At 38.9% G+C, this 23830-nt stretch overlaps 2 protein-coding genes across 5 annotated transcripts in view; both read left to right on the top strand.

Annotated features, from left to right (window-relative positions):
- The window catches only part of LOC127786909 (CDT1-like protein a, chloroplastic), a 62241-nt gene that overhangs the window by 5656 nt on the left and 32755 nt on the right, over nucleotides 1–23830 (top strand). For all 3 annotated transcript variants that reach the window (XM_052314667.1, XM_052314666.1, XM_052314665.1), the window contains exon 3: nucleotides 32–151. In XM_052314667.1, coding sequence (XP_052170627.1) covers nucleotides 32–151 — 120 coding nt within the window. The remainder of the gene's footprint in view (nucleotides 1–31; nucleotides 152–23830) is intronic.
- On the top strand, nucleotides 14032–15755 carry LOC127786910 (uncharacterized). 2 transcript variants are annotated; one of them, XR_008020075.1, is made up of 3 exons: nucleotides 14032–15268; nucleotides 15369–15487; nucleotides 15585–15755. XR_008020075.1 is itself a non-coding variant. In XM_052314668.1 (2 exons), the coding sequence occupies exons 1-2, from the start codon at nucleotides 14695–14697 to the stop codon at nucleotides 15413–15415; spliced, it is 621 nt and encodes a 206-aa protein (XP_052170628.1). In that variant the 5' UTR covers nucleotides 14032–14694; the 3' UTR covers nucleotides 15416–15755. The 2 variants fall into 2 exon arrangements, 1 of the variants encoding a protein (XP_052170628.1); XM_052314668.1 differs by having other exon boundaries at nucleotides 15369–15755.

Genomic DNA, 23830 nt, shown 5'->3' with positions numbered 1-23830 from the left:
AGTCCTAATATTTAGCCTCTATGATTTCCAGATACAGGATCCTCGCTGAATATTTTGATCGCATGATTTGTTCATTGAGGTTGCTGACACTGCAGAAAAGGATGCCAATTTTTCAAAACATTTCTAGACAGGTGGAAATACTGACAGGAAGGTAATTATGGTTCTCGATACATATATTTACATTTCTAGACAGCTGGGAATGCTATCAGGAAGGTAATTCTGGCTCTAGATACATAAATTTTGAATTACTCTCTCTTAGCATGATATTTGTACAAAATATCTGATCTTGTTTCTAAATATGCCATCTTGTTTCTAGCTCCTTGAGTTTGTAAAGGATCATGTCCCATAATTTTTGACAAACTTATTTAGGTGGTATTTATCCAAGAAGAGAAGAATTATGCATGCCTTTTACTTTTCATGGAATATCAACTTATCTCTAAAATGGTACTCGAATTCATTGGATGTTTATTTTTTATCAAGGGAATTGTTCACACAAGGGAAGGCATATCTCTAATATGACCTGCAGTCTAAAATAAATCTAGTGTTCAATGCATTATTCTTACACAGTTCACTGACATATATCAATATGGTTACAGACAACAGTCCTGAATTTGTTTATCTACATAAATTTGTAAGCTATAGTCTGCATAAATTTTCTTAGGGGGAGTCTATCTGCATGAATTTGCGACTTCCTAGCTTTGTTGCTTAGGGGGAGTCTACACTGGTGTGTCACTTGAAGACGTCCTTATATGGCTTGAGGCAGTCTTCTTGATGCTGGTTTGACTGCTTCAATTCTGTCATATAGTCCTTTGGTACGACTAGAAGTGAAGCTGATCATTCTATTTTCTATTATCATTCTATTTTCTATTGTCATTCTATTGGTGGAGTTATCACTTGGCGGTGCATGTAGATGATATTGTTATTACAGACGATGATCAGGTTAGTATTGGGCAATTGAAGGCTCATTTGCACTCTCATTTTTAGAGGTAGCTCTATCTGTGCATGGTGTGTGCATCTCTCAATGAAAGTATGCCTTGGACATCTTGGAGGAGACTAGTATGCTTGATTCCCGCCCTGTAGATACTCCTTTTGGACCCTAATGTTAAGCACCCTAATGTTAAGCTTGTACTGGGAAAAGGGGGCCATTGAAGGATCTTTGACGATATAGGAGACTGGTTGTGAAGCTTAATGTAAAATCAGTAGGCAATTAGGCTTTTGAAAGGGTAGACAAAGGCACCTACCTCTTTGGTTTTCCCTTTATTTAAAACTCTAGAATTTACAGTTTAAAAATTTAGAAAAGGAAAGAATATACATAGAAACATTCTCCTAATCACAGTTTATATATAATAATTGCCATTTAGATTGATTTCTATCTTCCTTTTTGTCTTCCCTGATGTATGCCATAGGATCTGCCATTTATAGCCTTGCACCACCAAGTCAACCTTTCTATAATAGCCACATACACCCAGTTGTACTAGCTGTTTACTCCTCCTCCACCCCACCCCCCACCCACACACACACCCAAGATGATTTATGAACATTGTTCATACCCATCTTAGTTATCATAGTAAGGAAGTCCTTGTTATGTAAAGTCTTAGTGAAGATATTGTCATGAACCTAGGGTTCATAACGGGCTGAAATTGCTATTCAGAGGGATCTGAGAGGCTTAGGATTAAGAATAGAATATTTAGAGGGGAATTTGGACAGAAATGGGGGAGAAATTAGAGAGAATTGAGGGAGAGCAGTAGAGAGAAATGAGAGGGAGATTTGAGAGAATTCTTAGAGAGAGAATGAAAGTTTCATTAATCAATTCAAGCATATCCTTCTCTCCTCTTACAATTGGCCTTTTTATAGGCATAACTAGATGCTAAACTAATTTCTAACAATATCCTAACAACACCCATGTGCTTCTAACAGTTTGTAAAATATCCCTAACTAATTATTATATCCTATTACAATAATGCCCCTTTATTACTCCTAATATCATGACAATTCCCCCCACCATAAAAGGTTTCTTGTCCCCAAGAAACTTATTACAACCGAGCTATTGTTTCTTCATCCAATGCCCGCTTTCTCTATCTGTTTAATTCTTCTTTATTTCTTTCTCCTTCTAGGCTTCTTCTTATTCGTTTTTAGGTTTACAAGATCAATTCCAAGCATAAATTGGCCCAGAATTTTAGTAGGGAAAACTTTATCGAGTTCAAGCCCAATACATCCACCCCTGGTAATAGATATCCAATCAAGTTTACGTGATTAGCCACTTTCAGATTGACATAGCTAGTAGGTGAACCTTGGAGTCCAATGGAAGGACTATCCATGTTCGCGACTTCTGTTAGTACTTCATTACTGTCCAATGCAAGTAAGAAGGCAGATTGTCACGGCTATGGTCCATTTTGCATTTTCATTTCTGTTTGTTTTATTGTATTTCCATTATTGCATTTATATTCCAGTTAATAGTCATATTCTAGCTAACAGATTCTGTTAGCTATAGGAGGCCACGTGTAAAGGCCTTAGGAAAAGACAAAATATTCTGTTGCAACTGCTAGGGAGGGAAGGATCTGCTGCATCTATTTCCACCTGGCGCGCCTATATGTACTACTCCCATTCCACGGGAGATGACTACGAAAAGATTAAATACAAAAATCACTCTGTTTCTCTCTATCTCTTCCTCGCATTCTCCAATTCTCTCTAATCCTCTGTTCTTTCTACCTTCTTACTCGACTCCCTACTGTCATTTTCTTTCTAAACCACCGAGCCCCGGTTCGCTCATTGTCACTGTGGCCTAGGACCATGACACAGATCTACAGCCATAATTGCTGTTACTGTATCCCCATTCAACCCACAACCATGTTCTGCTGCAGAAATATCAACAACAGCCTCAAAATGTAGCAATGGAGGTTTGTATTCTTTCCTTGAATACTCATACCAAGGCTGTTTGTGAGCATTAACATTAGGAGATGCTGCAACTTCAATTCTAGCCAACGATTGCTCAATGATTAACACCTAGCCAAGTGTCTCAGCACTAGTAAGAGTGCTTGAGAAGCTGTCAATTGATTGAGTGCCATCCTTCAATTCCTTTTCCTCACTATCTTCTCCTTCTTCCTTAAAGTTGGACTGATCTTGTTGCAGAATCCCAAAAAACATCACCATCGAGAACTTCTTTTCCAAAGGAATCGGTGTGTTCCTTTAATTCTCCTTTTGCCTTGGCTGCCCTATCAATCTGTTCATTACAGATTCCCTTTGGATAATGCCATTCACCTTTAATATCATTTTTGATGTTGCACCTTTCCTCCGGCTGCTCCATTTTTATGAATTCTTCTTTGTTAAAACTTTTGTGATAATCATCAAAGTATTCCACCGGAAAGTTGTAATGATACTTCTTAATAAGTATCATCGCAAACTCTTGCAGCTTTTCGCGTATCATAAGGCCAAATTCCTTGCACTCTTCATGTAACCCACTGCTTGCTCTCTTGTCCCATTGGTTGATCTCATTCTCAAAATTCTTTCCCCATGTTTGATGCTTCTGGTCAACTGAAGATGCAGCATTTTTCTGCTGCCATTTGTCAGACCTTAGTGAATCTAATAGTGAGTTCCAGAGGATTTGAAGAATTCTCTGGAAGAAAGAAGATAGAAACCGAGAAAGAGAGGGAAGAAAGAGAGGGAGGGAATTTGAGAAAGAATTCAGAATGAGTTTTGATTCAATTTCAACCTGATCCATACAGTTTGCGGAGTCCTTTATATAGGAAGGATACCGCGTGTCTATTCCTGCCAATGCGAGGTTATTTACATGAGTGTCCTTCTTCTAGAAGTAACTACATAACTACCTACCCATGTGCATGTGATCACCACTTGCATGACTTATTTCATAGCTAGTGACTTATACCATGACAAATTTCCCCGGCTTGAAACATTTGTTGTCCTCAAGAAATGGTGAGTAAACTGGTTGCTTGTGGAAATTACCTAAGTAGGTCCGGTAAGTATTCTCAGGTGTTGCTGTCATGTGGAAGGTTGGACCATTTAACCAACACCTGAATAATTGGGGCCCTATGCTTGTAGAGTACTCGCCTGTCCAAGATTGAGCTCGGTTGTGCTATAACGTCTGCCTCTCTTGACATTTGCGGTAGAGTAGAAGCTACCTGCTGATCTCCTATTGAGTTCTTGAGTAAGGATACATGAAAAACCGGATGGATCCTGGTCTCCTCTGGCAGTTTAAGCTTATGGGCCACAACGCCTATCTTAGCTTCAATGGTGTAGGGCCCGTAGTACTTAGGACTTAACTTGGTTATTTGGCCTTGGACAATCTTCTTAAGATGTGCTGGTCGGAGCTTTAAATAGACCTTTTCCCCTACATCGAATTGCCTCTCACTTCTCTTTTTATCCGTGTATTGCTTCATGCAATTTTGAGCCACTGCCAATTTCTTCTTGAGTTGTTGTAACACATTCTATCTTTTTTCCAAATAATCCTCCATTGTGGCCACCATAGTGCCATCCCCAATAGTTGGAAGGAGTGGGGGTGGGTAGCCGAATTGTAAGAACCCATATTTTCATGAGGTTGCCACGTAATTTAAACAAGTTTAAAATGCCGGAAAATTGGCTTGATAGTAGTTGTCAGTACCGAATCGACTGCAGGGAATGCCTCATAGTGAAATTGTCTAAGGAAAATGATATGGTCTCGATGAGCGTTCCGAGATAAGATTTATGGTATCGAAAGAAATCGAATCAGGAACGGTGTTCGGTACAGCTAAAATGCAGCTGCCATTTAGGTTGCAAAATCGAATTGTCGTAGGGGACTTTTAGGAAGTCAACGGAAACTTGAGAGGGCTTCGGTTTTTCATAAAGAACAACCCTTCAGTAGTTTCGGGATGAAACAGGGCCCGGTGATGACACTGGGGCGAAATTGATTTTATCGAGCAATTATCGATTATTAATTTTGGAGGAGTTTGGGGTGGCTTGATGGTATTAAATGAAAGCCTTGGAGGGCCTAAGTTCAATTATCAAAATCCCAAGTGTAATTAAGATTAATTATGAGGATTAAAAGTGTATTTTTCTATAATTATATTAGTGTAAAATATATATATATATATGTATTATATAAGTATACGCGTGTAAGGCGAGGGATTTGTAGAGAGATTGAGAAGATGGCTAAGAGTGGTGGCCAAGTTTTCTTCCAAGGAATGGTGGCCAAGTTTGCTAAAGTGATGCCCAAGCTAAGCAAAATGGAAGCAGTGGCTTGCCTATATAAATGAGGGTCGAGAGTAATGCGAGAAGGAGAGAGAGAGAGGGGGGGGGCCAAATTCGGCCATGGCCGCGATCTGCAAGATGCGCGGAGGAGCCGGGGGTTGGCTCAGCTGGCTAAGGTGGCTGGAGGATGCGAAGGTGGCTGAGGCGAGGACGTGCAGTGGTGGGTAGTCGGAGGTGGCCGCGGCAAGCGACCAGCAGCCATGGACGTGCGAAAGAAGGCGAGCCAGCGAGCAGGGGCTGAGCAACAACGCGGGTGGTCGGCGGTAGAGATGCACGGTGGCGCTAGCAAGCGGCGACGGCTGGCGGGAGGGCCTAGTGGCGGCGGCCGCGAGCGTTGTGCACGCGGAAGTTGCACATGGGAAGAAGAAGAAGAAGAAGAAGAAGAAGAAGAAGAAGAAATAAAAGAAAAAAAGAAAAGAAAAGAAAAGAAAAAGACAGGAAAGAAAGGGAAATTTTTTTTGAGAAAAATGCCAAAAATTTCTATAAAAATCTCGAAAAAATAAGAAGTGGATATTTATTAATATTCCGGAGATTTTGGCGAGAAAAATTATTCGGGTATGCGTTTCGAGGATATGACACGCATACCGAGGAAGCTTGAGGGGCTAAATCAAGGTGAGTAAAATTTTTTAGAAAATTCCAGAAATTCAAGAATATTATTTTATGAATTGTCATAGTGAAATATTTGAGAAATATTTAGTTTGGATTTATTGAGGAAAATAGGATGAAATAAAGAGAAAAATAAAAAAAATGCAAAAAACTATGAAAAATTGGTTTTAATACTTATTTAATCAAATATGGTGATTAGGATGCTTTGAGGCTTAAAGTTGAAGTGACTTGTGCGAATTTTGAGGTTGGCGGGCAAATCGAGGCGATGCACGAATTTCGAGACAAGCGCGAATATCGAGGTAGCTCGATAAGTTTGAGAAGGTAAGTGGTACTTCCAACTAGATTTAGTTTTATGGAAAATGCTTGTTTTGTAAGTAGTTCAACCCAAAACCCGATTTTAAGTAAATGATTTTATCATGTTGTCATGCCTTGATATAAATATATCATGTAGATTGCATTTACATGTATTGATGATGAAATGTGCATATGTTCACGAAGATATTATTGATCATGCATCGTATAAGGGTTTGAGATATGGACTGGCACTGTTGCTCTGCCAAGGGTGCACCCATACATCTCGGCTTCGAAAGAGGTCGCCGTGAAAATGGGGAGCAGCAGTTGCGTGCGGTCGACTCAAACCGAAATGATATGGAAATGACATTTTGCATTCATGTACGAAATGTGTTTGTTGTTGCCTTACTTAGATGATTCATCATCTAACTTGGTCTTTGCCTTTGGAATATTCAAACGTTCCAGATGGAAATTGTAGCAGATACGAGGATGAATGAGGCATGAAATGACACTTAGCAAAGTGCATGATGAATTAAATGATGAATGAAATGTATGTAATGTAGCCCATTTATTTAAGTTCTGTTACTTTGAATTCTGGACGTTTTGAAAGAATGAGGATGTATAACCCTATTTAAGGTTAATGTTAGTTGAGAACTTATGCTTTGTATTAAGTTATGTTGAGGAACAATGATGTAAAAACTAAATTTCGATTAATGTTAAGATGTCGGGTTCGATCATTGCTTTCGCATTGGATGCGTATAATAATTCTCTTTCAGGAAAATGTATAGAAATTTTGGGATAGATATGAGAAATGATATGATTTAGCTTTAAGTTTGGAAGAGAAAAAAATTTATTATTCCAAAATTGTCCTAATTTATGACACGCCCGAAAAAACGGGGCGTTACACGAACAATGCTTCAAAAGGTGACCGTTTAATTGAGGCATGGTGGCAAGACTTGTATCACCATTGAGCAAGAGAAATCCATCTGTGCCATCCCTTAGGGTGAAGAAAACATAGGCACCTGAGATACCTTTCCACACACTGGTTCACCCGTTCGGTTTGGCCATCTGTCTGAGGATGGTAGGTTGTAGACATCTTCAATCTCACTCTTAAAACCTTCATAAGCTCCTGCCAAAAAAGGCTAGTGAAAATCTTATCTCGATCAGAAATTATTGAGTTAGGGACCCCATGCAGCTTCATAACTTGGTCGAGGAAAGTTCTAGCCACTTCCCGAGCAGAATATGAATGAGTTAACCCAATAAAGTGAGCGAACTTCGTGAGTCTGTCCACTATGACCATAATGCAATCTTTGTCTTCCGATTTAGGTAAACCCTCTATAATGCAATCTTTGTCTTCCAATTTCGTGGTCAATGCGTATAATGAACGGTCCTTCTAGATAATGTCTCTACCATTCCACAGCCATCACTACTGCTAGTAACTCCTTCTCGTATATGCTAAGGCCGGCATGTCTGGGAGATAGGGATTGACTGAGATAAGCTAGAGGTTTGTCCTCTTGCATTAACACTGCTCCTATTCCCGTTCCACAAGCATCCGTTTCAAGGATGAATGGCTTATTGAAATTTGATAACCCCAACACTGGTGCCTTGCACATGGCATCCTTAAATTGCCCAAATGCTCTGTCTGCCTCCGGTCCCCACTTAAACCCATCTTTCTTCAGGAGTTCTGTTAATGGCCGGCTGATGAGGCCATAATTTCTGATAAAACGCCTGTAATAGTCGGTGAGTCCTAGGAATCCCCTCAAAGCCTTCAAGTTGATAGGCTTTGGCCAATTCACCATAGCAACTACCTTCTTGGGATCAGTACTCACTCCCGCCCCTGAAATAACGTGGCCTAAGTACTTCACCTGCTTCTGGCCAAAGGTGCATTTAGACCCCTTAATATACAATTGGTTGGATTTGAGGATATCGAATGTAGTCCTTAGGTGTTGCAAATGTTGGGTATAAGTTTGGCTGTAAATTAAGATGTCATCGAAGAAAACTAAGATGAATTTACGTAGGAAAGGCTCAAAGACTTGGTTCATAAGTGATTGGAAGGTAGCTGGAACATTGGTGAGCCCGAATGGCATCACTGAGAACTCGTAGCGGCCATGATGGGTTCGGAAAGCGGTCTTATGGATGTCATCAGGTTTCATGCGAATCTGGTGGTAGCCTGAGCGTAAATCTAGTTTGGAAAATATTGAAGCATTCTTTAGTTCATCAAGTAAATCTTCGATGATGGGAATTCACCACTTTTCACCTTCGTTCACCACTGCTCCAAAGTCGAACAACCTTCCAGATCATTGATTAGGATTGAAGGCAGTCGTAACTCAACAATATCCTAACCCAAGCCGATCTCTAGAAATCACTACAGTTGGTTACTACGAATCAACTATTACTTAAAAACCGCTTCACTTATGGATCAAGGATCTTCCATTCCCCAGCAAAATGAACTACTAGGCAATAGGTCCGACTCCACCTCCTGGCTCTCCTGTTGCAAAAGTCTCCTATACTCACCTCAAATGCCTTCCAATTTAGACTGTGAGGTGATTGAAAATTAGCAGCCTAGGGTGTTCGATCTCATGAGCGAAAGAAGTCGGAGGAATCTGTCTCTCCAAATAGAATTTGCCTACAGTTTTGAGCCGAAATTGATTTGCTCTGCTTCGATCGAAAATTAGCAGCCAATCAAGACTTACACTGTTGCTACTCACACCCCAATCACTATCTAATGGCTAGAGGACCCTTGCTCGACTTCGGAATTCAAGCGACTTCTCCTGGATTGCATGTTTTACCAACCGCTGGCAACCAATCTGTCGAGAACAACTTCCTGTGATTCACTTGGTCCTTCAAAGTCGCTTTTCACAACCTAACTGGCCTTTGACACTGTTACTTAAATTCGCCAAAGAAGATGTGCAACTTTTGAAAACCAACTCGCAATTCCAAATCCAGCTTTCGATAATCATTGGCCTATTACTCTTCCGAAAATCATTGATCTACGATTAGTTTTCAGAAAATGATCAGTTGCTTTGCTCAATTAATTCCACCAAGAATCGTCGGAATCAACTATCAAAATTGCATGAACCATAGCCGAAGAATGACTAGTCTGATACTAAATGTCGTGTACCTAGGGTTTTGATAGGAATTTGAGAGAAATTAGGGGGAGAATTAGACGGATAGGGAGGAAAAGGCAACAAGAAATGGGGGAGGAATACAACAAAATAGAAATAGAGGGAGATTAGAGGGTTCGTGAGAGAGTTTAGAGAGAGATAAGAGAAAATTGAGAGAATTCATTCATCAATCAAAAACATAATCCTCCCATCCTTAGCTGTGGCTTATATATAGCCTACAGCCTCTCACATGCACCCATGTGCAATACAACAAACAACTTAACAACCTATTAGCTAAGGACAAAGCCCTATAACAGAAAAAGGAAAAGGAACTTACAATTATTCTATAATGCATGTAAACTTCTACTATTATATTTACCAATTTATCCTTGGGGTTATGACAGAAAGTAGGGCTGATTTGTGGCAGCCTATACTTCTTGCCTTCTCTCCACTACATTCTTCCCAACCACTGTCAGTTCTACCTCAAATTCAGAGGATCTAGTAGCTCTATGGATCACTCCATTCCCGAGTTGGAGTGGATCCGATCTCTCCCTAGGGAGAAATTCGGGAGGGAGACTTAGTTGGGGCAATTTGGAAAACATCACCATGAAGCTATCCAATCTCTTTGCTAACCCATCCATTGAGTTCTCCAACTTACAAGTCGTTGTCTCTAATTTCAAATCCATTAAGATAGTTGCCTCATGGTTCCTGTTTGATCCAATATCCAAGGAATCAACCTTTGCTTGTAGATCAGAGATTGTTTAGTTGAATTGTTGTAGCTGGGATTCAAAATTCTTCATTCTAGTATCGTTTGCCATCGGAGTTGAGATCGCATGTGGGAATCGTCGGCTGAGGATGAGCTCTGATGCCAAATTGTTAGATCCTAAAATTTGACAATGAATTCTCAATCAATTGGTGAGAATTTAGGGCAGGGAATTAGGGGGAATTGGGAAGAAATCTAGGAGAATGGGAAGAACAAAGGATGTGAGAGGGAGATAGATTGAGAAAGAGAGAAGAATTGAGCGAGAAAAATAGAGAATTAGTCTCAAATATTCCTCTATGATTTGTATTAGGTTGGATCAGTTCTTATATACTAATCCTAGCAGCAGGTTGGCACTAACAAGACTACCAAATTCAAAATTAAGTACAACCATAGGCAACTACCTTCCAAGTACAATTGCTATAGCTAGCCTCTAGTACACCTGGTTATAATTGCCAATACAAGGTACAACTTGTTAGATATGAGCCTTGAAGACGAATTCTAGTGACACAAAGGGACTCGATCTTGTAATTCTTTAAATAATATTTAAATGGCAAGTTTATGTTTTTATTTAAATTGCAATATGATTTAAATTAAAACATACATCCATTAGTATAATATGAAGTGGATACCATTCTTAAATGTTAAGAATATGCGTGACGGATAATCCACAATTCATTATACTATAAACATGTTCCTGGCTATAGAGTTCCTAATCTGGACAGTAGCAATTCGTAAATGCCAGCACATCGTCTTCTTCCTTGTTCAGTATGAGATACTGAAAGAAAAGGTTGGTGAGTCTCGTGCCATTTTGTATGAGATATAGAAGGAAGATGAGTGAGTGCTCATTACAGGAACGAGTTCACTAAACGAGACTGTTAATATTGGATCACATGTGTTATATCTCACGGGTCAATAATTCAATGTTAGCTGTGGATGTGCAACTAGTCCTTAGACCTGGGATGACATGTATATCTATGTATTGGTGGATTAGGATATCAACGATATTATATGTTTTTTCTAATAAAAAACGATCATGCGTATTTGTGTGCCTAGTTCAGTAATATATGAGGTATGTATGCATCAAACATGAAATCTATCACCTTGAGATTTATGAGGAGGGATATCTTATGCGATCCAATAATTCTTTGTCGATAAATCCTTGGTCGAGCTAATATGATGATGGAATGTGTGTTTCATAAGGTTGTGTTATATTAGTTAAGATTGATTTTTGGATTTGGTCATGACAAGATTAAGAGATTTGACCTATTGACTGTGATCTCATATCTTGTCGGGATTTATGATGTTAGACGGATCGTATTGCATGGTATCATAGTAAAAGGTTCACAATATATGCTTCACAATAAATTGGGTAATTATGACATATTGCTAGATGTCACTCATGATTTACGAGAATTAATAGTTGATTATTCTCGTTGCCAATTCAACTATTAATTCAACATAGGGTTCTTTTTTTCCTGTAAATGTAACACAGGGTTCATCAATGAGAATTAAACACAGGGTTCATCAACGTTTTGAATGAAACCAAATGATTTGACTTCATCATCAAAATGGATGTTCCAACTTCTGGATACTTGCTTAGGACCATAAATGGATCTCTTAAGCTTGCATATTTTCCCTGCATTATCTTTGGGTGTGAAGCCTTCAGGTTGCTCCATATAGATATCCTGATCTATATAACCATTTAGGAAAGTTGTTTTCATATTCATTTGCTAAATCTCATAATTATAATGAGCGGCGATTGCTGGTAAAATCCTAATGGATTTAAGCATAACAACTAGTGAAAAGGTTTCCTTATAGTCAATGCCTTACCTTTGACGGTAACTTTTTGCCATATGTTTAGTTTTATAGGTCTCAACCTTTTCATTTGAACCTATCTTCTTCTTGAAGACCCATTTACATCCAATAGGTACTCTATCTTTTGGTGGATCGATAAGAGTCCAGACCTAGTTCACATACATGGAATCCATTTCAGATTTCATAGTTTCTAGCCATCTATTCGAGTCGATATCTGATATCGCCTCTTGGTAAGTGGTAGGATCATTCGAGTGATTGTTGTCTCTTACAAGGAACAACTCTTCTTCACTTAGGAAACCATATCTCTCAAGCTAACGAGGTATCCTCTCACTTTTTCTTATGGGAAGTGCAATACTTGGCATTGGCTCCTCAATCAGTTCTTGGACATTATCTGGAACAGATTCATGTTTGGCAAACTCTTCGCCAAGTTCTATCTTCCTTTCTGTTTCACCTTCTTGAATAATTTATTTTTCAAGAAATATGACATTTCTGCTAACCAGTGTTCTAAAACTCGGGCTGGGCGGCCGCCAGCCGTGGCGCTTTTGGGGGAGGCGGCCCCCTGACTAGGCGGTTCCAGGCGCGCCTAGGCGGCCGAGGCGACTGCCTAGCCGCCAGTCGCAGCCCTAGGCGGCCACCGCCCCCCACACTTTTCTTTAGCTTTAGGTTTACATTTCATTTCGTTTTCAGATTTCCCCCCCTCCTCTCTCTCTCGCCTCTCGTTGTCTCATCTTGGTGCGTTACCGGTTGCTCCCCTCCTCGCCGTCGCCGGACCCGCCGCCGCTGCTTGCTGGAACGACAACCTGTCTGGCCGCCTCTCTCACCGCACCACCTCTCTCACCGAGCAACCTCTCTGGTCGCCTCTCTCACCGGCCACCGCACTGCCTCTCTCACCGGCCGCCGACTGCGTCCCTCGCCGCCGACCGCCTCTCCTCTGTGTTCTGCCACCGCCGAGCCCCTTTCTCTCTCAGTCCGCCGCCTTCAAGCATCACTAACAGTATGTACTATGTATTTAAAACTATTTATTAACCATCATCTATGATTTTCAGATTTATTAACCATGTCTTTCACTAGCAATGTTTAGATTTTGTCTTCCACATGATTTTGATTTTCAGATTTGTGTTAGCCTCTCTCTCTTTTTTTCTTTTCCTTGATAAGTCACCTGATGATCCTTTCATTGATTCTTATTGAACCTCCTTAACACAAACTAGACTTCATTACCCAAACTTACATTGCATTACCTTTACCAGTAAATTCAGTGCACAAAGATAAAATTAATGCTATTTGCTGATTATTTTACCAGGGATGGAGAGGTTTGAAAGTTCTTAGTCCATTGGAAAGATCATCCTGATTATGATTCTACTTGGAATCTGTTAGGCTGTTAGCATTAGCAATGTTAAGTTCATGTGTTAGGCTGTTAGCTTTGATTTTCAGATTTGTGTTAGGCTGTTAGCGATTTTCAGATTTGATTTTTAGATTTTATCTTCCACATGATTTTGATTTTCAGTTTCAGATTTGTGTTAGGCTATTAGCAATGTTAAGTTCCTGTGTTAGGTTGTTAGCTTTGATTTTCAGATTTGTGTTAGGCTGTTAGCAATGATTTTCAGATTTGATTTTCAGATTTTGTCTTCCACATGATTTTCAGATTTGATTTTGTTCAGTTTAAGTGATGTCTGGAACGGGGAGTACGGAAGCATCGTCCGCTACCGTCTCAATTCTTAAAAGGAAGTCAAATGATGTGGGGTGGGAGTATGGGATGCTAATTGATCCCAAGAATATGGACAAAGTCAAATGCAAGTTATGCAGTAAGGTGATGTCTGGCGGTGTTTACCGAGTTAAAGAACACATTGGCCACATTTCTGGAAATGTGTCTGCATGTCCAAAAGCTTCTCCAGATGATAGAGCCAAATGCAAGAATGCAATTGAGGAGGTAAGGAATAAAAAGAAGAATAAGAAAAAGGAAGAAGATCTGTTGAGATCAACAGTCAATATTTCTGAAAAGGGGGAAGGGAATGGCGATGATGAATTGCAAGAATTAGGGAGTAATAACCCACCCCGCACACTTGGCCCTATAGATAAATTTGCAAGCTCCATCAGCCCTGAAGCTGGTTCAAGTGTAAAAATGACACAAAGACAACAAAATATCAATGAAGCACTCTTTAAAGAGAGGACATAGACAGTTCGTGAATATTGTGCTAGGTGGGTCTATGAGCACGGTATTCCTTTCAATGCCATTGATAATGACAGTTTCAAGTTGTTTGTTGAGGCAGTTGGTCAATTTGGGCCAGGCTTCAATCCTCCTAGTCAATACTAGTTGAGGGAAACGTTGCTAAAGGGGGAAGTTGACAGGATGAAAGGTTTGTTAAAGAAGCATGAAGAAGAGTGGGCAAGAAATGGGTGCTCCATTATGACAGATGCTTGGAGTGATAGAAAAAGAAGGAGCATCATGAACTTATGTGTTAATTCTAATGCAGGTACTGCTTTCCTTTCTTCTAAAGAATCTTCAGAGGAGGCACATACAAGTGAACTCATTTTTGAGTATGTGGACAAATGCATTGAGCAAGTTGGGCCACAAAATGTTGTCCAAGTGGTAACTGACAATGCTGCCAACAATATGGGAGCGGCAAAGTTATTGAAGGTGAAGAGACCCAATATCTTTTGGACATCATGTGCTACTCACATCATCAATTTAATGCTTGAAAGCATTGGAAAACTGCCAAGGTACAAAAAAGTCATTGATCAAGCCAAGAGTTTGACAATCTTTATTTATGCACATCATAAGACCTTATCCTTAATGAGGTCATTTACAAAGAAGAGGGATATAGTGAGACCGGTGTCACTAGATTTGCTTCTTCTTTCCTTACTCTACAAAGTTTAATGGAGAAAAAGAGCCAATTGAGGGCAATGTTTACTAGCTCTGAGTGGGAGGAGTGCAAGTGGTCAAAGACTGTTAAAGGGAAAGCAGCCTATGCAACTGTGTTAAGCATTGCTTTCTGGAATGGTGTGACTATATGTCTTAAGGTTTTTGCACCTTTGGTGAAGGTGCTTCGAATTGTTGATGCAGATAAGAAGCATTCTATGGGCTTTTTATATGGAGAGATTAATCAGGCAAAAAAGGATATTAAGGAGGCCCTAAACAATCTTGAAAAGAACTATTTGCCTATTATGGAAATTATTGATGCAAGAGTGAAAGATAGGTTAGATAGTCCATTGCATTTTGCGGCTTACCTTTTGAATCCATATTATTTGTTCAAAGATATGGATATGCAATTTGATAATGAACTGATGGATGGGTTTTTTAATGCTGTGGAGATGTTTTTTTATGGTGATGATCGCATGCAAGGGCATATTTTAAATGTTGAGTTGCCACAATGTACTTGCAAAGAAGGAGTTTTTGGAAAGTCATGGGCAATTCAAGGGTATGCAACAAATGATGATAATTATAACCCAGGTATAAAATTCCTTCCTTTAATCCTTAGGACTTTTTTTTTTTAAGTTTCTATCGTATATTAGTTTAGTGTATAAATTTCAAATTTGTTTAACCTATGTAGTTAAATGGTGGATGACTTATGGAAATCAAACACCAAACTTGCAATGAATGGCGAGAAGGATCCTCTCGTTAACTAGTAGTTCATTCGGTTGTGAAAGAAATTGGAGTACTTTTGAAGGGGTTAGTGCATATTTTAAAGTGTTTTCAATATTTTAATCAATTAGTTATCTATCATTTATATTGAATTATTGATATTGCTTTCATTTTCTTCATGTAGATACATACGAAGAAAAGAAATAGACTAGATGTTAATCGATTGAACAATCTAGTCTTTGTCCAATTTAATGCAAAACTGATGAACAAGCAAAAAAGGGAGAAGGAGAGGAATGTTGATGTGCTACTTGCTAGTGATGCTAGTAATGCACAAGGATGGATCGTTGATGGAGAAGATGATGAAGAAATTGAGCTTGGTATGGGGTTCACTTGGGAAATGGTTGGTGAAGCTTCTGGAGCAGACGACATGCTTCAACCTCGAAGAAGTTCTTGGATGAGAGAACTTCATGAAGATGATTTTCAATCAGAAGAAGAAGATGAACAAGAGCATCATGAATTTGATTTTGAGTCTGATGAAGATCGTGTGCTAGAAGAATATGGAGAGGAAGAAGAAGAAATCCACTAAGATAACTAGATATTACTTAGATTCTTCATATATGTTTTAATGTTTATGTTGTATTATTGTTGTTTTTGTCATCTTGACCTCAGTACTAATGTACAACAATTTGTTTTTAAAGTTTTTTAATGTTTAAATTCATTATTTCACTTATTATTCTAACTTTGGTTTACTTGATATCAAGTTGCATAAAAAAATTTAAAAAAAAAACACTATTTTCCAAGTCGCCGCCTAGGCGCCCTAGGCGCTAGGCCCCAGTCGGGCGCCCGACTAGCGCCTAGCGCCTTTTAGAACACTGCTGCTAACAACTACTTGTTGCAGTTCAGGAAGATAAAATTCATATCCTAAGGTATCCTTAGGATATCTTATAAATCTGCCCTTTAATGATCTTGTCTCAAGTTTCTCTAATTTAAACTTTTTCACAAAAGTTGTACATCCCCAAATCTTGTGCTTAAGACTTGGCTTCCTACCAACCCATATCTCATATGGTGTTCATAGGAACTGATTTGGAGGGAACTCTATTTAATATATAGATAGCAGTTTGAAGAGCGTGTCCCCACAGGAACAAAGGTAAGTCTGGGAAACTCAACGTACTTTGAACCATATCTAATAAGAGTCCGATTTCTCCTATCTGAAACTCCATTTAGTTGAGGTGTTCCTGGTGGGGTCCTTTGTGATACAATACTCGAGACCTTAAGAAAATCTTCAAACTCGTTACTTAGATACTCGCCTCCACGATCTGATCATAAGATCTTTATCCTTTTACCAGTTTGATTTTCTACTTCAGCCTTAAATTCTTTGAACATTTCAAAAGATTCAGACTTATGCTTCATTAGAAAAACATATCCATATCAAAACATATTATCTGTAAAAGTAATGAAGTACTGATAACCACCTTGGGCTAGTACATTACTAGGCCCACATGCATCTGAATGTATAAATCCTAATAATTCTGTGGCCTTAATTCCTTACCCAACAAAGGGCGATCTGGTCATCTTGCCAAGAATGTAGGATTCGCATGTTGGATATGGTTCAGAACCCAATGAGCCCAAAAATCCATCTCTCTCGAACTTTGAGATTCTGTCATCCCCTATATGACCTAATCAATGGTGCCATAGAACTTTAGGATTCGGGTTATCTCTTGGTCTCTTATTGTTAACCACACACAATTGCTTGCTTTTATCGACAATTACATTCAGAATGTGAAGGCCATTTACTGAATTCCTAGTAGCAATCAATTTTTTTCCGAAATAAATATCACAAATATCATTTCTAAAAGAAAATTCATATTTTTCTTTAACGAAGACAGGAATAGAAATAATGTTTCTAAATGCTGCTGGAACACATAAACAATCATTTAAATTAAATTACATCCTTGCGATAAAAATAAAGTGACAGTGCCAATAGCTGTGGTTGCAACCTTTGCTCCATTCGCTACCTTGAGCATGGTCTCATGACTTGCAAGCTTCCTACTTCGTTCCAGATCTTGTATAGAAGACAAACATGAGTTATCGCTCCATAATCTAGAATCCATAAGGCAAAAGTTTGAGCAATAGAAAAATATTCATGAACTAACATCATACCTCCCACTTCCTTCTTCAAGGAATTGAGGTAGTCTTTGCAGTTCCTTTTCCAGTGCTCGTCTTTGCCATAGTGGAAACATTTTCCCTTGTTAGCAACAACTTTTCCCTTTCTTTTACTTATTCCTTGGGATGCCTTTGGTGCTTGTGTGGCCTTATTCTTGCCTTTCCCCTTCCTAGTTTTACTTGAAGAGGCAACAACCATCATAGCACCGGACTTCATGTTACTTTGTGTCGTAGTGAGCATGTTTAATAGCTCTGTCGGAGTGTACTCTATCTTGTTCATATTGAAATTCAAGATGAAATTTCCATATGAATTTGACAAATATTGAAGGATCAAATCAATTTGGAGTTGAAGATTAGGCTCTTCCTCCAAGTCCTTCAACTTCTCAATCAAGGAGATTATTTTGAAAACATATTCTCCAACTGATCCTCCCAGAGACATCTTTTTCCTAAAGAGTGCCTTAGATATCTCATATCTCGCAGTACAACTCTGCTCACCATGCAACTCTTGCAGGTGAGTGAGCATTGTATGAGCATCAGCCATTTTCTCATGCTGTCATTGCAACTTGTTACTCATGGAGACAAGCATATAACTCCTAGTGGTGAGATCATCATCTCGCCACTTGTTGAGAGTATTTTGCTCTTCTTGAGTAATCTGTTTAGCTGACAGCTCAGGAATAAGCACATCCAACACATAAGTAATCTTCTCCAAATTTAAAAATAATTTCAAGTTTCAGAGCCAATCATTAAAATTAGGTCCAGTTAGGCGATTTGTGTCAAGTAATCTAGCAAGTGGTTGAGTAGAACCCATTGATGTTTCTGCAGAAAATAAATAGATTGTTAGACATCTTATTTTCTTAACTATTTGATTTTGATCTTTAAATCAAACAGTACCTCCCATTAAGTTTTTCAAATTCCTTACTCCCAATGAAGGAAAAAGCAAATTCACGTTGGTATGAATTCCAATCGGTATTTGGATTCTTATTAAACTTATTACTCCTCACATTTATAGATTCTTGGAACAATAAATTCAATAAGTGGACAACACTTGTTCAGTACATTTCATGTACGACCCAAATATTTTACTTCGGCTCCTAGCTCAATAAACCTCACATTATAGTTTCTTGGCAATTGAACATGGTTAAATTTTACCATCATGTTGACAAGTTTGCACAGTTGAATATCAATTCCTCACATTTATAGTTTCTTGGGTCATGATATTTGTGCATCCTTATCTCATCAAATTTTAAATAGAAATTAAAAAGATTTTAACCAATGTGCAAACCTTATGTTTTCATAGCCGATCAACACATGAATCAAAATGCCCCAATTTCTACCGTGATGGAGAGCCCCGATTGAATTGCCTTAACTCTTAAGGTTTAATCAGTTACAATTTAATTTTACAAATATGGGAGATTTCTAGTGTTTAATTATTAAGTCTCACTTTTCACATGCAACGTTTTATCATACATCAATTATGTAAATAAACATTGCATAAAATAGTCAGTATGGTCATGGACTCAAACATGCATTCTATGCACAATTCTAGCCATTGGAATTGTGCGGTGCATTTGTGAGTGCATAAAAAGGAAACGCCTACAACTATTACAAGCATAACCCTTTCACATAGGGCCTTCGTTTCCTTAATTATTTTGCCATCGACGACTTGAATTCAAAGCATGCCTCAATTGGTGTGAATTCCTTGCTTTTACAATTTGTTGGAGATCACGTGACATGACTAACTAAAGTTTGTTAGTCTTTTCTATGTTTTGGTTTTTCTGTTAGCTTTCTGTTAAGCTTGCTGGTTGTAAATTAAGAGATTGCTTTATACAGTAGGTCTGTAACAGAGGCTGGTTGATTATATATATATATCAGCATAGTACTCATTTTCTGTATGGAGAACAAAGTTTATACAATATCAGTTCTCTCTCTATTCCTCTCTGATTTGTTTCTCTTTCATATCGTATTTTGACATGGTGTCAGAGCCTTTTGATTAACATCCATGGCGTCACATCCAAGTTCAACTTCTGCATCTTCTCTTCCTTCTCATGTCTCTTTGTCACTCTCATCTGCATCTCAGTCGAATTTTGCTGAGATGACCAAGGCGTTTAACGATATTCCGATTCGCCTTGATCTGAACAATTTTCTTTTCTGGAAGGCATAGATCTCTGCCACTATCCGTGCTTTTGACCTTCAGCCGTTTATCAACAAGACTCCACCTCCTCCGAAATTTATAGCAACTTCAGACGCTGATGCAGAAGACAGTACAACGGTGAATCCAGAGTATCTGACTTGGATGCGATCTGACCAGCTGTTGCTTGGCTGACTGTTTTCAACCATTGACAAGGAAGTCTTAGCTCAAGTGATTCATTGCGAATCATCCTCTGAGGTATGGTCATGTCTAGAGAATTTATATTTGAGACAAACAATTGCTAAATCTTTTCAACTCAAGCAACAATTTCGATCGGTCAAGAAAGAGTCTATGTCAATTAACGATTATATACTCAAGATTAAAATGATAGGACACTCTCTCGCTGCTATAGGCGAACCACTGAATGATAAGGATGTGCTTCTAGCTATTCTTAATGGATTGGATCAAGAGTATAAGACTGTCGTCAGTCTCATAACCTATCAAATGGACGACATTAATTTAGACAAAGTGTAGTATCTTCTGTTAATGCATGAACAACGATTGAGTGTCAAGAATTCTATTTCTGTGACTACTGAGTTGTTTTTACCATCAGCAATGAATGTAAATTTTAGTGATAGCAAAGCAAGAGGTGGTGTTTCAGTGAATCAAGGAGGAGGTTACATACAAAATAGAGGTGGTTATAATCGTGGAGGAAGAGGTAGAGGTCGTCAATCTAATAGCCGTTTGTATTGTCAGTTTTGTGGAAAGCCAGGACATGTTGTGGATCGATGTTATCATCGATTTGATCAGAATTTTCACAGAGATGATCGTAATTTTCAGAGAGGAACTACGTTTCAATCAAGTCAAAATCCTGGTTTGGTCTATGGGAGAGGCAACTCGAGTTCTTCTTTTGATCCAAGAGCCTATATAGCCTCTCACTGTGGCTTTAACGAGCCCTACATTAGTGATGTAGGTTCAGCATATGGAACAATTGGCCATTTTTCTCAACCACAGAGTTTTGACAACCCTCAGTCTTTTGTTTTACTATATTCTTCATTGTTTGTTGACTCCGGGGCAACTAACCACATTACTTCAAACCTCAACAATCTTTCCTTACATGCTCCATACAACGACAATGACAAAGTCTCCGTTGGTAATGGTAAGAAACTTCTTATCTCTCATGTTGGTCTTGGACATTTTGAATACTCATACACAACCAGCTTCTACCATTCCTCTATCCAATGTTTTACGTGTGCCTAACATAACTAAGAATTTGATTAGTGTTTCTCAACTCACTAGAGATCATGATCTTGTGGTTGAATTTAACTCCTCTTCTTGTTTGATCAAGGACAAGAATTCCGGGCTGGTTCTTCTCAGAGGGTTTCTTAAGGATGGCCTTTATCAGCTGCATTCAGCATTTGGTCATGCTAACAGCACTTCTGCCTAGTCTCTTGAATCCACTCCTCGTTTCTTTTGTTCTAGTAGAACTTTTCTTTCAGCAAATAAATGTAATAGGCCAGTTTCATTTTCTCCTGAACTGCCTATGACTGTTAATGTAGCTTTTAACAGCACATTGTGTAATCAATGGCATGCCAAATTAGGGCATCCCTCTTTTAATGTTCTGAAAATGGTGTTGAATAAAATTCACATTCCTTGCTTTAGTTCTACTCTATCCTTTTGTGATTCTTGCAAGGTTGGGAAACTACATCAATTATCATTTGTTGATTGCTCTATAACAACAAAACTACATCAATTAATCTACTTTGACCTTTTGGGACCTTCACCCATTGTTTCTGTTGAAGGTTATCGGTATTATATTGTTTTTGTAGATGCATATACACAATACACAATACACTTGGCTATACCCTCTAAAACTTAAATCCGATGCATTGTCTGTTTTTATAACCTTTCATAAGCTTATTGAAAATCACTTTCAGACCAAGCTTAAGGCCCTACAGACTGATAATGGTGGCGAATTTAAGGCTTTTATTCCTTATCTTCGCCGTCATGGTATTTAACCTCAGTTCACATGTCCCTATACTCATCAGCAAAATGGAATAGCTGAACGCAAACATAGGCATATCGCTGAAATGGGGCTTACTCTATTGTCTCATGCCAACATACCTCTTAAGTTTTGGGTGGTAGCTTTTAGCACTGTTGTGCACACTATTAATCTTCTACCTTCTTCTCCCCTCAACTTTTGTTCTCCATTTGAAGCTCTTTTTCATAAGCAGTCGAATTATCTTAAGTTACAGCCTTTTGGCTGTACATGTTTTCCTTATCTTCGGCCTTATCAGAAACACAAGTTTGATTTTCACTCTACCAAATGCATTTTCATTGGGTATAACTATGGTCAGGCCGGGTACAAATGTTTACATTCTTCTGGGCGAATCTATGTTTCTCGTCATGTAGAATTCAATCTAGTTGAGTTTCCCTATATCCAGGTTTTTCCTGCACCTGTATTGACTTCTTTGTCATCTTCTATCTCTAGTGGACTTTCCACCATTGTGTTTCAATCTCTTCCATTGTCTAAATCCTCTAGAGGAGGTCAGCCTGTGCATTCTTCTCCTATGGATACAAATGGTTGTCGTGTCTCAGCCACTGTATCTCAATCCCGGATACCTAACCCTATACCTGCCTCAACTCCTTCTATCCATCCTATGCAAACCTAGTCCAAGACCAAACTTTTTGCTTCTCCTCATGTCTTTGTTAGTTCCCTAGAACCTACTTCAGTTAGTGAGGCCTTGTTAGATTCCCAGTGGGTTTAGGCTATGACTGATGAGTTTTCAGCTTTGCAACGCAACCATACATGGGATTTGGTTCCCTTTTCTATTGATTTGAATCTGATTGGTTGCAAATGGGTGTTTAAGGTGAAGTATAACTCTAATGGTACAATACTTAAACATAAGGCTAGGCTTGTAGCAAAAGGATTTCATCAAACACCCGGCATTGATTTTGAGGAGACATTCAGTCCAGTTGTTAAGGCTCCTACTATTAGAGTTTTGTTTACTCTAGTAGTGACTTTTGGTTGGGATATTCAACAAGTGGATGTGAATAATGCTTTCCTAAATGGCGATCTTCATGAGGATGTGTTTATGGTCTAGCCAGAGGGTTTTGTTGATGATCGATTTCCTACTCATGTCTGTAAACTTAGAAAGTCGCTCTACGGCCTTAAACAAGTGCCTAGAGCTTGGTATACAAAGCTGAGATCAGCTTTGCATTCTTGGGGTTTTGTTAGAGCCATTTCTGATGCTTATTTGTTCATCAAGAGGGCTGATCAGTTTGTTATGTATGTTTTGGTATATGTAGATGATATCTTGATTACCAGGTTTAAACAATCAGCTATTCAAACATTCATTCATGATTTGGACACTCACTTTGCTCTCAAAACTTTGGGGTCGATTCATTATTTCCTTGGCTTTGAGGTGTTTCGAAGTTCCACTGGCATTTTTCTTTCTCAATCTAAATATACAGTTGATTTGCTTCGAAAGGCGTCTATGCTCGCATGTAAACCTTGTGACACTCCAATGACTTCCTCTGGTGCATTAACCTCTGAGGCTGAACTGTTTTCTAATCCTTCATTGTATAGGACAATTATTGGTTCTTTACAATATTTGACTTACACACGGCTTGACATCTCCTTTGCTATTAACAAGCTTAGCCAGTTTGTTTCCTCTCCGAAACTGCAACATTGGGTGGCCTGCAAACGCTTACTGCGTTACCTCAAAGGTTCTGTTGGCCAAGGACTATTTTTCTCTCCAGTTCCTTCTTATCTACAACTTGTAGTCTATTGTGATGCTGATCATGTAGGTTGTAAAGTTACAAGGAAGTCAATCAGTGGTGTATGTGTTTTTCTTGGCAACAATTTAGTGGTGTGGAGTTCACGAAAACAAACAGTTGTAGCTCGGTCAGTTGGAGAGGCCGAGTATCGAGCTATTGCTCAAGGTGTCACAGAAATAATGTGGCTGGTTTCTTTGTTTTTTGAATTGGGTTTTAAATCTCAGCCTACGCCAATTGTTTGGAGTGAGAACATGGCAGCTAAGAGCATTGTAGAAAACTCGGTATTTCATGCTCGTACAAAACACTTTGAGATTGATCTTCATTTTATTTGAGAGAAGGTTGAGAAGGGTGAAGTGGAG

Source organism: Diospyros lotus, chromosome 12 (assembly GCF_014633365.1).
Source record: "Diospyros lotus cultivar Yz01 chromosome 12, ASM1463336v1, whole genome shotgun sequence".
Classification (NCBI taxonomy): domain Eukaryota; kingdom Viridiplantae; phylum Streptophyta; class Magnoliopsida; order Ericales; family Ebenaceae; genus Diospyros; species Diospyros lotus.
The sequence above is the reverse complement of the archived record's forward strand: the minus strand, read 5'-3'. Positions and strand labels throughout refer to the sequence as shown.